The sequence below is a fragment of the Pan troglodytes genome, chromosome 5 (genome assembly GCF_028858775.2).
Source record: "Pan troglodytes isolate AG18354 chromosome 5, NHGRI_mPanTro3-v2.0_pri, whole genome shotgun sequence".
In the NCBI taxonomy this organism is placed as follows: domain Eukaryota; kingdom Metazoa; phylum Chordata; class Mammalia; order Primates; family Hominidae; genus Pan; species Pan troglodytes.
Genome location: NC_072403.2, coordinates 72,667,555 through 72,681,918, shown reverse-complemented (window position 1 = coordinate 72,681,918; position 14,364 = coordinate 72,667,555). Strand labels below are relative to the sequence as shown.

General features: G+C 35.1%; 1 protein-coding gene across 5 annotated transcripts in view; it reads right to left on the bottom strand.

Moving 5' to 3' along the window:
• Positions 1 to 14,364, bottom strand: part of LOC112208034 (protein eyes shut homolog) — a 327,262-nt gene that overhangs the window by 60,444 nt on the left and 252,454 nt on the right. For all 5 annotated transcript variants that reach the window (XM_054685938.2, XM_054685939.2, XM_054685937.2 and 2 more), the window contains one exon: positions 1,824 to 1,938. In XM_054685938.2, the coding sequence (XP_054541913.1) occupies positions 1,824 to 1,938 (115 nt within the window). The remainder of the gene's footprint in view (positions 1 to 1,823; positions 1,939 to 14,364) is intronic.

The following is a 14,364-nucleotide window of genomic DNA, read 5'->3' as shown; positions in this document are numbered from 1 at the left end:
TAATAGGATAGATTTATACGAAAAGGGGAGTTTATTAAGGAGTATTAACTCATACTATCACAGGGTCCCACAGTAGGCTGTCTGCAAGCTGAGGAGCAAGGAAGCCAGTCTGAGTCCCAAAGCAAAGAACTTGGAGTCCAATGTTCGACAGCAGGAAGTATCCAGCACAGAAGAAAGATGTAGGCTGGGAGGCTAAGCCTGTCTAGCCTATTTATGTTTTTCTGCCTGCTTTACATTTTGGCTGTGATGGCAGATGATTAGATGGTGCCCACCTAGACTAAGGGTGGGTCTCCCTTCCCCAGCCCACCAACTCAAATGTTAATCTCCTTTGACAACACCCTCACAGACACACCCAGGGTCAATACTTGACATCCTTGAATCCAATCAAGTTGACCCTCAGTATTAAGCATCACATGCTAGTACCACATTGCCTTGATACTCTAGCTTGAAAGTAACTCCTGAAATCAGGTTGGTAAAATCCTTCAGATTTGCTGTTATTTTTGATTGCTTAGCTATTTGAAGTCCTTTGATGTTTCATATCAGTTTTATAATCAGCTTACCCATTTCTACAAAACATTTGTTAATATCAGTAAGAAGAAAGGACATCATAAAATATTAATTTTTCTAATTCACAAATATTTTATAACTTTGTTTATAGGGCATATTCCATTTCCCTCTAATCTTTTTTTTAGTTTTCAGCATAGAGATATTAGCCACATTTTGTTAAATGTTTTCTGAAGTGTTTTGATACAATTATAATCATACTTTATTTCACTTTTATAGTATTAATTTTTAGTGTCATGTCTTAATTAGTTGTTGCCATATTACAGAAGCACTATTGGTTTCTAAAAAGTTATAATGAATCCTGGGATTTTGCCATATTTAACTTGTTAGTTCTACTTTTTAATTTTTATAGCGTTCCAATGAATAGTAATGAGGAATGCTTATCAAAACCATACCATTTTATTTATTCTATCTTCATGTTGTATTTATTTTTCTTGCCTTATTTCTCAAAAAAATTATTTTTTGAAAAAAAAAAGCTTTGCGGAAACATTGGAAGTTCCCTTTGTACTCTCCCTGATTTCATTCTCCCATCTACCTCCCTATAGTTTGCCTTTCAAATAAAGCTGGTGTGTGTAATCCTCAAGTTTATAAAATTTTAAAATTCAATATTTTGATATTTGTAAGTATTAATACATATAGCTATTGTCTATTCATTTTAACTAGTTTTTATAACTCCATTGTAAGACTACACCATGATGAAATTGTCCGTTCTCTTATTTACCAGGTTTAGTTTCAGATTTGAAGTGAAAATTCCTGTGTAGGTCTCTCAGTAAATACCTGATAATTTCTCTAATAGACACACCTACAGGTAACATTGCTAGGTTGTGGAATATCCCTTACCATGTGTAGTACAGATATATTGTATTTGTAAAGTAATTTCCAAAACTATTCACTAAAAAAGCATATTTTATGGACCCTAACAATCAACCACTAGACTGATTTTATTTCTCATCTAGTTAAAGAGCTTAAAGTATTAGTAACTGGGGTTTTATATACTAAGAAGTATATCACCAGGCCTCAATTAGCTTTATACTTACTTTATAATAAAAACACCTGCTAGAACATTTATTAATTCCCTCCCAACATAATTCTTATAAATTAAAACCCCTATTGCTAAGCTTTACATAACTCACATTTAAATATAGATATAAGGATATATTTCTCTGGCTAAGATTAATAAGAGCATTTGAAATATAGACTAACTGAGTCTATTGTATTTTGAAGGGCTAAATTATGTTGCCATGTATTAAATTACTTACTTTGAATCTTCCAATTATATTGAAACACCATTCTTCATTCAGACAGTTGATGCTCAGCAGTCTACAGTGGTCAATTGCTTTCTCACAGTTTTTTTCAGTAAATCCTGATATACAGCTGTAAATACATCAGTGTAAATTAGAAAAATTATAATTTAAATGTTTTCAGAAAAGCCTATTAACATTATTCCAAAAGGAATAAGGCTTTGTTTAAATTATATGGTACTATTAATCATTTTTTTATACATACCTGTGATCTTAGCCAAAAAGCTCCTATTTATGTATTTGGAAAGAATTACAGTAAACTAAATTTTCAATGTATGCTCTTAATGATCTCTTTTGGGAATTTAAGAATAAAATAAACTTTGGCCTAAACTGATACTTAACAATACAGTATATGTTTTGGAAAACTAGTGGAATATGAAGAAAAAACATGACAAATGTGATTTTTTAATGTTTAGTAGAGCCAGTATATACTGATGATGTGCTAGCAGGAGTTAATGATGACTACATGAATTTGAGACAGGATAGACTGCCAGTGGATGATAATGGTCTAGTTATAGTTGGGCTACTTATAGGACTTCTGTTTGTTAGTTGTCATTTTTAAAATTGTTTTTCAAACAATCTATATTCCAGTCTACTGTATTTCATTAACTGCAATCTATAAGTTGCTAAAGAACACACACTGGTGTTCTGGCTTCTACTGCCCTCACTTCTAATTAATTTGTAGGAAACAGTCCTGTGCCTTAAATTTTAGGCACTTAATATTTAGTAAACCTTCTATTATAAAATAAATGGGACCCCAAATGAAAGAATGTTTTTTCTAATGTAAACACCAAATATTTTAAGACCAAAAATATGACTTCTCATGACTTTAAGTTGGTAGAAGCTGATTTATTAATGAAGTGAATTTAACTATGCATTTATTATTTTAAATCTGTTATAAGAACACAAAATAATTTCATAAAAGGGATCAAAGGCCATGTTGGCACAATTTCACTGAAATAGCATCAATAAAATGCTGTAGTAATTTACCTTTCCTATAGTTTGAGGCATACAGCTTTGCATTTTCATCTTACAGAATTAAATTATTTCTCCATTCATATCAGAAATAATCATCCACTTTTTTTCAGCACCCATCATATGCCAGCCACTAGGCTAATTACCTTTACACAATTTTCTTAAGTTCTCATTCAATTCTTGTAAGTTGTGAAATATATTATTATTTATCACTTTTATAAATGAGGAAACATACCCATAGAAATTACATTAGTTGCTTTGGCCATATTACTTACAAATTTTAGAGTGGTTAATAAAATTAAGTTTGTCCTAACTTTAAGTGCATTATTATACTCTGCTATTCCATAGATGAAGACCTTTATGTATTTTACTCTACCACTCCACAGATAGTAAGATATATTTACTTTACGTCTCTCATTCTGAGGGGCTGGCTAGATATCCAGAAATCACTCCAAATACCAACTTAATGAGAGGTAGCATCGCTTCCTGTTGAGGATGAGCATGTAATAGCATAGAGAAGAAGAGAAGAGCTTTAGCACATCCTAAAAGTTGATGAGTTTCAATTTTCCTTTTGAGTTGGAATGGACTGAATTGACCAAGAGCAGTTAAAGACACATGTGACATTTGGGCTTACTTTGTGTTGCAGTTTCCAAAGAACAGGATCAGGTCTATGAATTGAAGAACCAATATTTAGCCACTAAGAAGAATCAGATCCAAATGGTGTTGGATGAACACTGGGCAGCAGCAACTCTGAGAAAGTGTTTCTAAACAGAGCAAGTTTTATTGATCCAAAAAAAAAAAAAGGCCAAAGATTTTCTACTCTCAGTACACACTAGGTAAGAGACCCCCCAAATACTATCTGCAATGTGTGGCTCAGAGAGGTTTGACCCAAAGGCGGAGGACTAATGTGTACTAGGCTTAATACCTGGATGATAAAATAATCTGTACAACAAATCCCCATGACCCAAGTTTACCTATGTAAGAAACCTGCACTTGTATCCCTGAACTTAAAAGTTTTTTTTTTTTTTTTTTTTTTCAAAAAGGGAAAACTTTCCTACTGAGTTTCAGGCAATCATCTCCAATCCCCCACTCCCAGTGATGGCTTGAAATCTAAGAGGCACTTCCAAGTCTTACTCATAAGAAAAATGTCATCCTATCAACTCAGCCTGCTGTCAAGGAAAAAGAAGTTTCAATAGTAGCCTTGACATTTAAGAATGTAAAACAGAGAAAACAAAAGCAAAGTAAACAAAAGCAAACTCTGAAACAACATGGACCTTTTTAATAAATGTGTTTACAAAAGTGCATTAACTTCTGTTGAAATGCTCAGAGAGACTTATAGCTAACTAATTTGAGCTACTCTAGGTGTCCAGCAGCCATTTTAGTCAGAGGCCAATTGTTTTAAATACAGGGGGAGAGAAAGGAAAGACCTTTCAGATCACCATGTTTCTAAAACATCCAATTTATAGTTTGTTTTTATATAAAACTATTTTGAGACTTTAGGGTAAGGGTAACCTCATGATTGTGATGGAAATATTTAAGGTGTCATTTTAGTGGTAAAATGGGAAATGATACATAGGAAAGCAGCGAGGATCTGTGAAGATACATGAAAGGGAAGGAAAAAAATAATGAAAATAAAATATAATAGTGGAAAAGAGGAGACAAAAACAATACTCTTATCCTCTTTTACTTTTTCCTTCCTAAAATGATTTCTTACCACTGATTTAAATATCTTTCTACTATTAGCTTTCCTTTTGCCAATAAAGCCAATATTCATTAGTTAATTAGCTTTACTCTATTTCTTGGACATAACATTCCAAACTTGTCCAGTGACCTATGGAATGCACACTACTGATTTTAATGAGAAGTGTCAGGCACTGTTGGGAACACAGCATTAATAGAGTAGGGACAGCAATATCAGAACAAAATTCCATCACCAGCATTTTGGTAAATGTTTTATGTAATACAGAACTACTAGTATTTATAACTGCTATTTATTTTTAAAGTTAATTTATCAATTAAGGTAAAAATCAGTGAAACAATATTTACTACATTTTAAATAGGTTTCAAAATGTATTTTTTCAAAATATTAAGAAAAGCCCATAAATTTAATACAATTAAAAATAAAATGTTCAATATTTTACTAACAGTTAGTAAAAATTATTACTGTATTAAAATAATAATTTCATAAAGCAAAAAATTAGAAAAAATATTTTTTAAAGAGTTAACTTCAAATTGGAAGTATACTTTTGCTTAAAGTTTTCTAGCTGCTGAAATAGCTTTTTCAAACTCTATACTATTCTAGCAAATGGAAAGGAGATAGTTATAAACTAACTTCAGATAGTTTTCTCTGCCTGTGGTAACTTGAAATACTCTCATCACTTGTTTGAAAACTTGGAATCAACTTTTGATACATTTTTTTCCAGGAAATGAACAGTTATATTTGTAATTTTTATAATGTTTAAGTTGTAATTTTTGTCTTAAAGCATTGTAGTTCACATTTGTCTCTTTGGTTTCATCATGCAGACATGGGGATTCTGATGGAAAGTTCCTTGTATCAGTTTCAATGCTGTCATTGAACCTGTTCCGCTACTTGGGCAAAAAACCCTTCGAAGTAAATTAAGATTTATTCTTATAATAGAATCTTTGCAATACTATTGCATGCTTACATACTGTGACTTGTGTGGGCATAGACAAATGTCCAGACCTATGGACTACTTCATATGACGAATTTATCTTTTAAGCATAAACTGAGCAACAAGGTCACTGCCTGGATTTCGGAAAGCAAATAATTCAGATGTAAAAGTTATTTAAAGATGAAAATAAGAATCTTAGACAAAACCATCCATATTTGATAAGTAAAATTAACATGCTATACCTCTATCCTAGAATATAGAAAGCTAGTATTAAACCTATTAAAACAGCAACTCCTCTGCCTTATTATACATTCGTTTATGGGGAAGGGAGAGAAAATTATAAATACATGAGTATAATGACAGATAGGGAGAGGTGCTATATAATTAATAAATTAAATCCGATAAAAGTGGAGGGAGAAATTGAGATTAGGTATTTCCAGGCTGTGTCAGGATCAACAGGAAAGACATCTTTGAGGAGATAATATTTGAGTGAATGGCTGAAGGAAGTGTACAAATTGCTACTGTGCTTTCTGGGAAATGTGCACTTCAGAAAAGGGAACGGCAAATACCGAGGATTGAAGCAAGAGGTCCTTGAGATATTCAGGAAACATCTCAAAGACCAAAGTGGTGACTTAGTAGGAGATGGTGGCAGAGAGATAGGCAGGAGGAAAATATGGCTCACCTTGTAAGCATTTTAAATCCTTTAGGTTTTATTAATGTACGGGAACCCCCTGAATGGCATTGGCAGAGGAATAACATGATTTTAAAACATATATATTCTTTTTTTGTGGATAAAAAATGATAAACAAGCAAACTATTTTACAGTTACTTTACCTGTAACTTTCAGCATCTAAAATAATCACAATCTGTTTTCTAGTTGCTCAGGTCAAAAACTATGGAGCCAATATATTTGTTCTTTTTCTTTCTCATTCAATCCGCTCTAAAGAAACATTGTATTGACTCCATCTTAAATATACATCCACAATCCAACCCCTTCTTATTATGCCCTCTCTCCAATTCTAATCTAAGTCACTGTCCTACCCAGTTTGCTATACTGTAATTACTATAATAGCTTATTAACAGGTCTCTTTGCATGTGCCCTTGTGTCTGTACAGTTTCCTTTCAAAACAACAGTCACACAACAATTCAAAAATATAAACCAAATAAAGTAACTCATTTGCCAGCAACACTGCAATACTTGCCATTGTACTTAGAGTGAAAATGGAGGACGTTACAAAGGCATTCATGATCTAAAGCTGCCCCAGATTCTGGTTTCTCTTCTAACTTCATTGCTGCTACTTCCCTTGCTTTCTCCAGAGCAGTTAGTCTGGACTCATGCATGGATAGAGTCTGAATAGGCCAAGGATTTTGCAATAGGTACTCCCTCTGCCATGAACACTCTTCCTTAGACAGCTGCACATTTCCTCACATCATTCAAATCTCCGCCAAAATATTAGCTTTTTTGATGAGACTTCCATTCACTATTTGACATGTACCTGAATGAAGGTTCAAAACAATGAGGTCAAGAGGGAAGCTATTGAAATGTTCCAGCTGAGAATTTGGCTTGAACAAGGGTGTTAACATTCCTAATGATAAAAGTGTTCATATCCATGATATGTAGTTATGGGAGAGTTTAAAGGATTTGTTGATGGACAAGACGTGTCAAAAGAGAGAAAAGAAGAAATCAAAGAGTAATGTAAACGAATACTGGCAGAAAAGAAGCTTTGTCCAGGGCTCAGTAATCAATTATGAATTTGGAATACATTAAGTTTGAGCTGCTATATTAGATATATATAAAATGGACAAGAGTTTAATGGTAGGATGAGAATTAAACAGGTTTGATGTTTTCAGGTCAATGGAACATAGAAAAAGAGAATCAAGGAATTTGAAAGTGGATGTGTAAGTATGTTTTTTAAAAGAAAATGGGGACCTGCAGGGGATACTAGACACAGGAATGTCAAATGTAGTCATATAATTGGAAGTCCTGTTGCTTTTTTAAAAATTTATGAAATTTTGTCATTACAGTACATGAGTGAGTGAACTTGAAATACAGGAAGTGGGGATCAGAGAGTGAAAGAATTTAAATTAAAGGTATTTCAGGGTGTGCAATTAAAGGCATGATAACTTATAGGATAAGACCATGGGAGATGGACTGAGGTGAAGGAGAGGGGGAAATTAGCAAAATAATTATCAAAAAATTTAAACAACCAGAGTGAGTGGATTTCCAAGAGGGATACCAAAGTTATCAAAAAATATGACCACAGTGGTGATAAAGAAAAGGTCAGCAAGCTAGATGCTAAAACATTTAGTAAAGGATAAGCAGAAACTGAGAGAAAAGCTACTAGAAAAGGAGCGAGGGAGAGGGGGAGGGGGAGAGAGAGTCAGAGAGAGAGAGAAGATACAGCTGCTGGCTAGGGTTTTCAGAAGGAGAAGGGAAAAAATGGCCTGAATATGGCAACAAGGGCAATGCTGTCTATACACTTCACTGTCTGTGGTACACAACTGTAGAAGAATGAATAGTGACCAACTCGAAGGCTACAAGAAAAACTGTCCTCAGGTTTCAGTGAGAAAAAGAAAGAAAGTGTAGAAAAAATATTGTGGGCTGGGTGTGGTGGCTTATATCTGTAATCCCAGCACTTTCGGAGGCTGAGGCAGGAGGATTGCTTGACTCCAAGAGTTCCAGACCAGCCTGGGCAACATAGTAAGACCCCATATCCACAATTTCTTTTTTTCAAAAAATTAGCCAGGTGAATAGCCCCAGCTACTCGGTTACTTGGGAGGCTGAGGTGAGAGGATTGCTTGAGCCCAGGAGGTTGAGACTGACATGAGCTTGGTTCACAACACTACATGCCAGCCTGGGTGAAAACATGAGACCCCGTCTCTAAAAAATAAAAAAATAAAGAAAAAGAAAATACATTGTGGATACTTGGAAAATATTCTGTGGACAAAATGAGATACAGAGGGCACAGTGGAAGAATACTGGATATTAAGAAATATCGGAGGTTGTGCAAAGCATTATGGGGCTAAGATTCCTTGAATCAGGTATGCCAGAAAGACTTAAAGATTTCATGATGTTGATTCAAATTTTATCTGCACATGTCTGTACTAACTTACTATTTTTATATGGAAATTAATACATTGAAGGAAGGAAGAAAGTTTATACTGATGAGAACATATGTTCTTAAATGGGGCATTTAGGGGGCCAGATTACAGGATACCTCCTGTCCCCTATAACAATATTGCAGAATGTAAAGTTGGACTAATAGTAGCAAAAACTACTCTTGATGAGAAAATGGCAACAATGTCCTAGATATTTTTAATAGTTATATAGTTTATGACCAGAAACTGAAGTTAAAAACTATGTTTAGACTTTAAAAAACTTTTCCCTATGTTAAATTTCAGAATGATTGATTCAAGAAAACCCCACTGTCTCAGCCCAAAATCTCCTTAAGCTGATAAGCAACTTCAGCAAAGTCTCAGGATACAAAATCAATGTACAAAAATCACAAGCATTCTTATACACCAACAACAGACAAACAGAGAGCCAAATCATGGTGAACTCCCATTCACAATTGCTTCAAAGAGAATAAAATACCTAGGATTCCAACTTACAAGGGATGTGAAGGACCTCTTCAAGGAGAACTACAAACCACTGCTCAAGGAAATAAAAGAGGATACAAAAAAATGGAAGAATATTCCATGCTCATGGGTAGGAAGAATCAATATTGTGAAAATGGCCATACTGCCCAAGGTAATTTACAGATTCAATGCCATACCCATCAAGCTACCAATGACTTTCTTCACAGAATTGGAAAAAACTACTTTAAAGTTCATATGGAACCAAAAAAGAGCCCGCATCACCAAGTCAATCCTAAGCCAAAAGAACAAAGCTGGAGGCATCATGCTACCTGACTTCAAACTATACTACAAGGCTATAGTAACCAAAACAGCATGGTACTGGTACCAAAACAGAGATATAGATCAATGGAACAGAACAGAGCCCTCAGAAATAATGCCGCATATCTACAACTATCTGATCTTTGACAAACCTGAGAAAAACAAGCAATGGGGAAAGGATTCCCTATTTAATAAGTGGTGCTGGGGAAACTGGCTAGCCATATGTAGAAAGCTGAAACTGGATCCCTTCCTTACACCTTATACAAAAATCAATTCAAGATGGATTAAAGACTTAAACGTTAGACCTAAAACCATAAAAACCCTAGAAGAAAACCTAGGCATTACCATTCAGGACATAGGCATGGGCAAGGACTTCATGTCTAAAACACCAAAAGCAATGGCAACAAAAGCCAAAATTGACAAATGGGATCTAATTAAGCTAAAGAGCTTCTGCACAGCAAAAGAAACTACCATCAGAGGGAACAGGCAACCGACAAAATGGAAGAAAATTTTCGCAATCTGCTCATCTGACAAAGGGCTAATATCCAGAATCTACAATGAACTCAAACAAATTTACAAGAAAACAACAAACAACCCCATCAAAAAGTGGGCAAAGGATATGAACAGAGACTTCTCAAAAGAAGACATTTATGCAGGCAAAAGACACATGAAAAAATGCTCACCATCACTAGCCATCAGAGAAATGCAAATCAAAACCACAATGAGATACCATCTCACACCAGTTAGAATGGCAATCATTAAAAAGTCAGGAAACAACAGGTGCTGGAGAGGATGTGGAGAAATAGGAACACTTTTACACTGTTGGTGGGACTGTAAACTAGTTCAACCATTGTGGAAGTCAGTGTGGCGATTCCTCAGGGATCTAGAACTAGAAATACCATTTGACCCAGCCATCCCATTACTGGGTATATACCCAAAGGAATATAAATCATGCTGCTATAAAGACACATGCACACATATGTTTATTGCGGCATTATTCACAATAGCAAAGACTTGGAACCAACCCAAATGTCCAACAATGATAGACTGGATTAAGAAAACGTGTCACATATACACCATGGAATACTATGCAGCCATAAAAAATGATGAGTTCATGTCCTGTGTAGAGACATGGATGAAATTGGAAATCATCACAAGAACAAAAAACCAAACACCGTATCTTCTCACTCATAGGTGGGAATTGAACAATGAGAACACATGGACACAGGAAGGGGAACATCACACTCTGGGGACTGTTGTGGGGTGGGGGGAGGGGGGAGGGATAGCATTGGGAGATATACCTAATGCTAGATGATGAGTTAGTGGGTGCAGCGCACCAGCATGGCACATGTATACATATGTAACTAACCTGCACATTGTGCACATGTACCCTAAAACTTAAAGTATAATAAAAAAAAGCCTTATAAATGTGACTATTGATTTCAAGCAAAGAAAAATGTAGCAGCCCAGCTTTTGAGATAATTAACTCCAAAAGATTAAGCTTTCCTGTTGAAAATTATTGAGTGACCAAGTGGAAGCATTCCATTAATTAATACATTCCTCATGCAAATATGTGATTGCTATTTTTAAAATCATTTTTCAAAATTAATAAGAAAATATAATTTTATTATATGTTGAAATATGTCAACCTATGCATTTCTGCAAATGCAGTGTCTTATTTCATAGTCACAGTGCATACTTAGTTAGTTATATTTGTGACATAAACTGAAAACCTTAGTTATATTTGTGACATAAACTGAAAACCTTAACTTTACCCATGACTGACATGGTGAGATTTATCACAAGCCAAATAAAATAAATGCTGAAACTGACTTGGGGATGGGGGTGGGGGAAGTTATGTTAATACATCAAATCGAAATTTAAGTAGTGTAAGTTATAATAATCTAAATCCAGTGAGTAGAAAACAGAAAAAAAAAACACAATAAGCTGAGAATATAAAAGAGAATATCATTATTGTTGAAATATCTCAGAATTTTGGAGGAGAAAATAAAAGGCTTAGAAAGCAAAATTCTCTATATCACAACATTTCTGATTTTTAAAAACATAGTATTCATATTTCTCTAATATTTAGTCAGTGGCATATTTTACAAAGTTTTCTCCCGATTAATTTGGTTAAATAGTTGATTTTCAGACTTGAAAAATTTTTATGAGGAAGACACCAGCTGGTTTAACGAAACTTTATTTCCTGGCTCATTTCCTCATTTTACTCTAAATAGAAAAATTTGATCCTCCTGATATGTTGAGAATATTGGAGTCATTGCATTCAGTAAAAATTAGTGTGTGTGTGTGTGCGCGTGCGCACGTGTGTGTGTGTGTATGCAAAATGGCAATACTAATAATGTAGTTCATGATAATCTTCAAAGCCATTAAGTGATTTTGGTGAATAAACACTTTCCACTCTACAAAAGTGGGAAGTATGGTGGAGAATTCAGAAATCTACATGTCAGGTCACAATGAGTTTCCCTTCTCTACCCATGAACCTCCATCCAAGAGGTGATCAGAGACCCTAGGAAGCATCACTGGAGCTGTGTCCTGTAGCGCCGTGGACACTGCCACCTGTGTAAGTGAAGTGCAGCACAGAGTCTTGTAGCTGTAGCACTGCCTTTGGAGAAATTTCCAAATGTCTATCCAGCTCTGTGAGCTTCTGACAGAACCCAGCACTATTAACTTTATGCCAACTCTCACAATCAACCCACCATGATCTACCTTTGAGGCCATTAAAATTAATCCCTTATTACCATTACCTCAGATATCCCAGGAAGCCAGTGGTTTCCAAGTCATCCCTCACTGTGTGGTTCTTTTCCCCCAAGCAGCTCTGTACACTTCTTTCATATTCTTCTTAGGAATCTCTTTCCTTTGACTGTAAACTCTCAAGTGGTGGTTATTCTTTCTCCCTCTTCTCTCACAGCTCAATGTCTACATGTTATATAGTTGTCTTCATCTTTTCCTCATGTCCCGTCCTCTTCCTTAAAAGCTTTACTTATTTCAAGATGATGCCATCAAACCATGCTACCCATATCTTCTCCTTGTCATAGTCATAGTCAACCTTCCTGAGCATCCCCTCTAATTCTTTAACATTTAACCTCTGACATGTTATATCTTTCTCTAATGTAATCCCAACCTTACTTTATTTGTTTGTCTGTCTGTTTTGAGACAGAGTTTCGCTCTTGTGGCCCAGGCTGGAGTGCAATGGCGCGATCTTAGCTCACTGCAACCTCTGCCTCCCAGATTCTATTGATTCTTCTGCCTCAGCCTCCCAAGTAGCTAGGATTAAAGGCATGCACCACCATGCCCAGCTAATTTTGTATTTTTAGTAGAGACGGGGTTTCTCCATGTTGGTCAAGCTGGTCTTGAACTCCCAACCTCAGGTGATCCTCCCGCCTCAGCCTCCCAAAGTGCTGGGATTATAGGCTTGAGCCACTGAGCCCAGCAATCTCAACCTTACTTTGCTATTTTTTTCCAACTTTATCGAAGCATAATTGACAAAGTTGTACAAATTTAAAGTGTAAAGTGTGATAATGACTTGGTATATTATATATTGTGAAACGATTATCCTTAGTTAACATATCTGTCACCTTGCACAGTTATCATTTGTATGTGTGGGGGATAGCAGGTAAGATCTATTCTCTTAGCAAATTTCAAGAATGCAATGCATCATTTTTAGCTATAGTCATTACCTTGAACATTAATTCCCCAGAAGTTATTCATCTTTTTTGCCTTTATTTTTTTATTGATAACTACTGTTTGTACATATTTATGAGATACATGTGATGTTTTGTTTCATGCTGAGAATGTGTGATAATCAAGTCAGATTTAGGGCATCCATCACTTCAAGTATTTACCATTTCTATGTCTTGGAAACATTTCAAGTTCTCCCTTCTAACTCTACTGAAATATACAATATTATAACCCTTTGAACACCCCCGCATTTCTCTCAGTCCCAATTGCCTGAAAACCAGTATTCTGTTTCTATGACTTTGACTTTTAAAAATTTTACATATTAGTTAGATGATACAGTGTTTGTCTTTATCTGGCTGATTCATTTCACTAAGCATAATGCCATCAACATTCATCCATGCTGTCGCAGATGACAAAATTTCCTTCTTTATGTGGCTGTGTAATATTACATACATACACATGCAAACACATCACATCCTCTTTATCACAATAGCCAAGGCATGGAGAACACCTAAGTGCCTTCATTATTTCAATATCTGCAAAGTTTATTTATTTGCAACATTAGCATCTCCTAGGAGCATACTGTCTCAACTCAAAGATCTGAATCTTCCCTCTAACTCTACAACCTACTCCTACTCTAGTATGCTCTATACTACCATAATATATAACTATGTCATCTTCTCAATGTTAACTTACATAATCTTAATGTTAAGTATTTTATATTTTATGCACGGCCTCATTTCTCTTTCTAATTTACTCCTTGTAGTCCTTTTCTCCCCCAACGTTTATTCCATCCCACGATCCATTGACCCTACCAACCTTCAGTGTCTGTCATCCCCATCATATTCTCTATTGCCTCCTTGTGTGAATTAGATTACACCTTTTACTTCTATAATCACTAATTGCATACACCCTTAAATCACTCTTTCCCCTCCATTGTCATAGCCTGATAAAGCTCAACCCTACTTTAATTCAACACCCTAGCTATTTCTGATGGGCATATGAGTAAATTACACTTGGTTTGAGATTGACACATATTATTGCAGGCTGAACTTACTTTAAATTCATGTTCACTAACTTCAAGGAGATGCTGTAGCATATCAGTAATACTCTATTTTCCTCATACTCACTTGGATTACTATTTCATTAGACATTGCTGCTTATTTCACTTGAGTAACAGAGCCATCAGAAGACACTTTCCAAATGATTCAACAACCACACATTCAAAGCAACCTATTCTATTTTTCCTTCTATTACAATTCATTTAACATCTGCCATCCTATCTAAGCTAACTC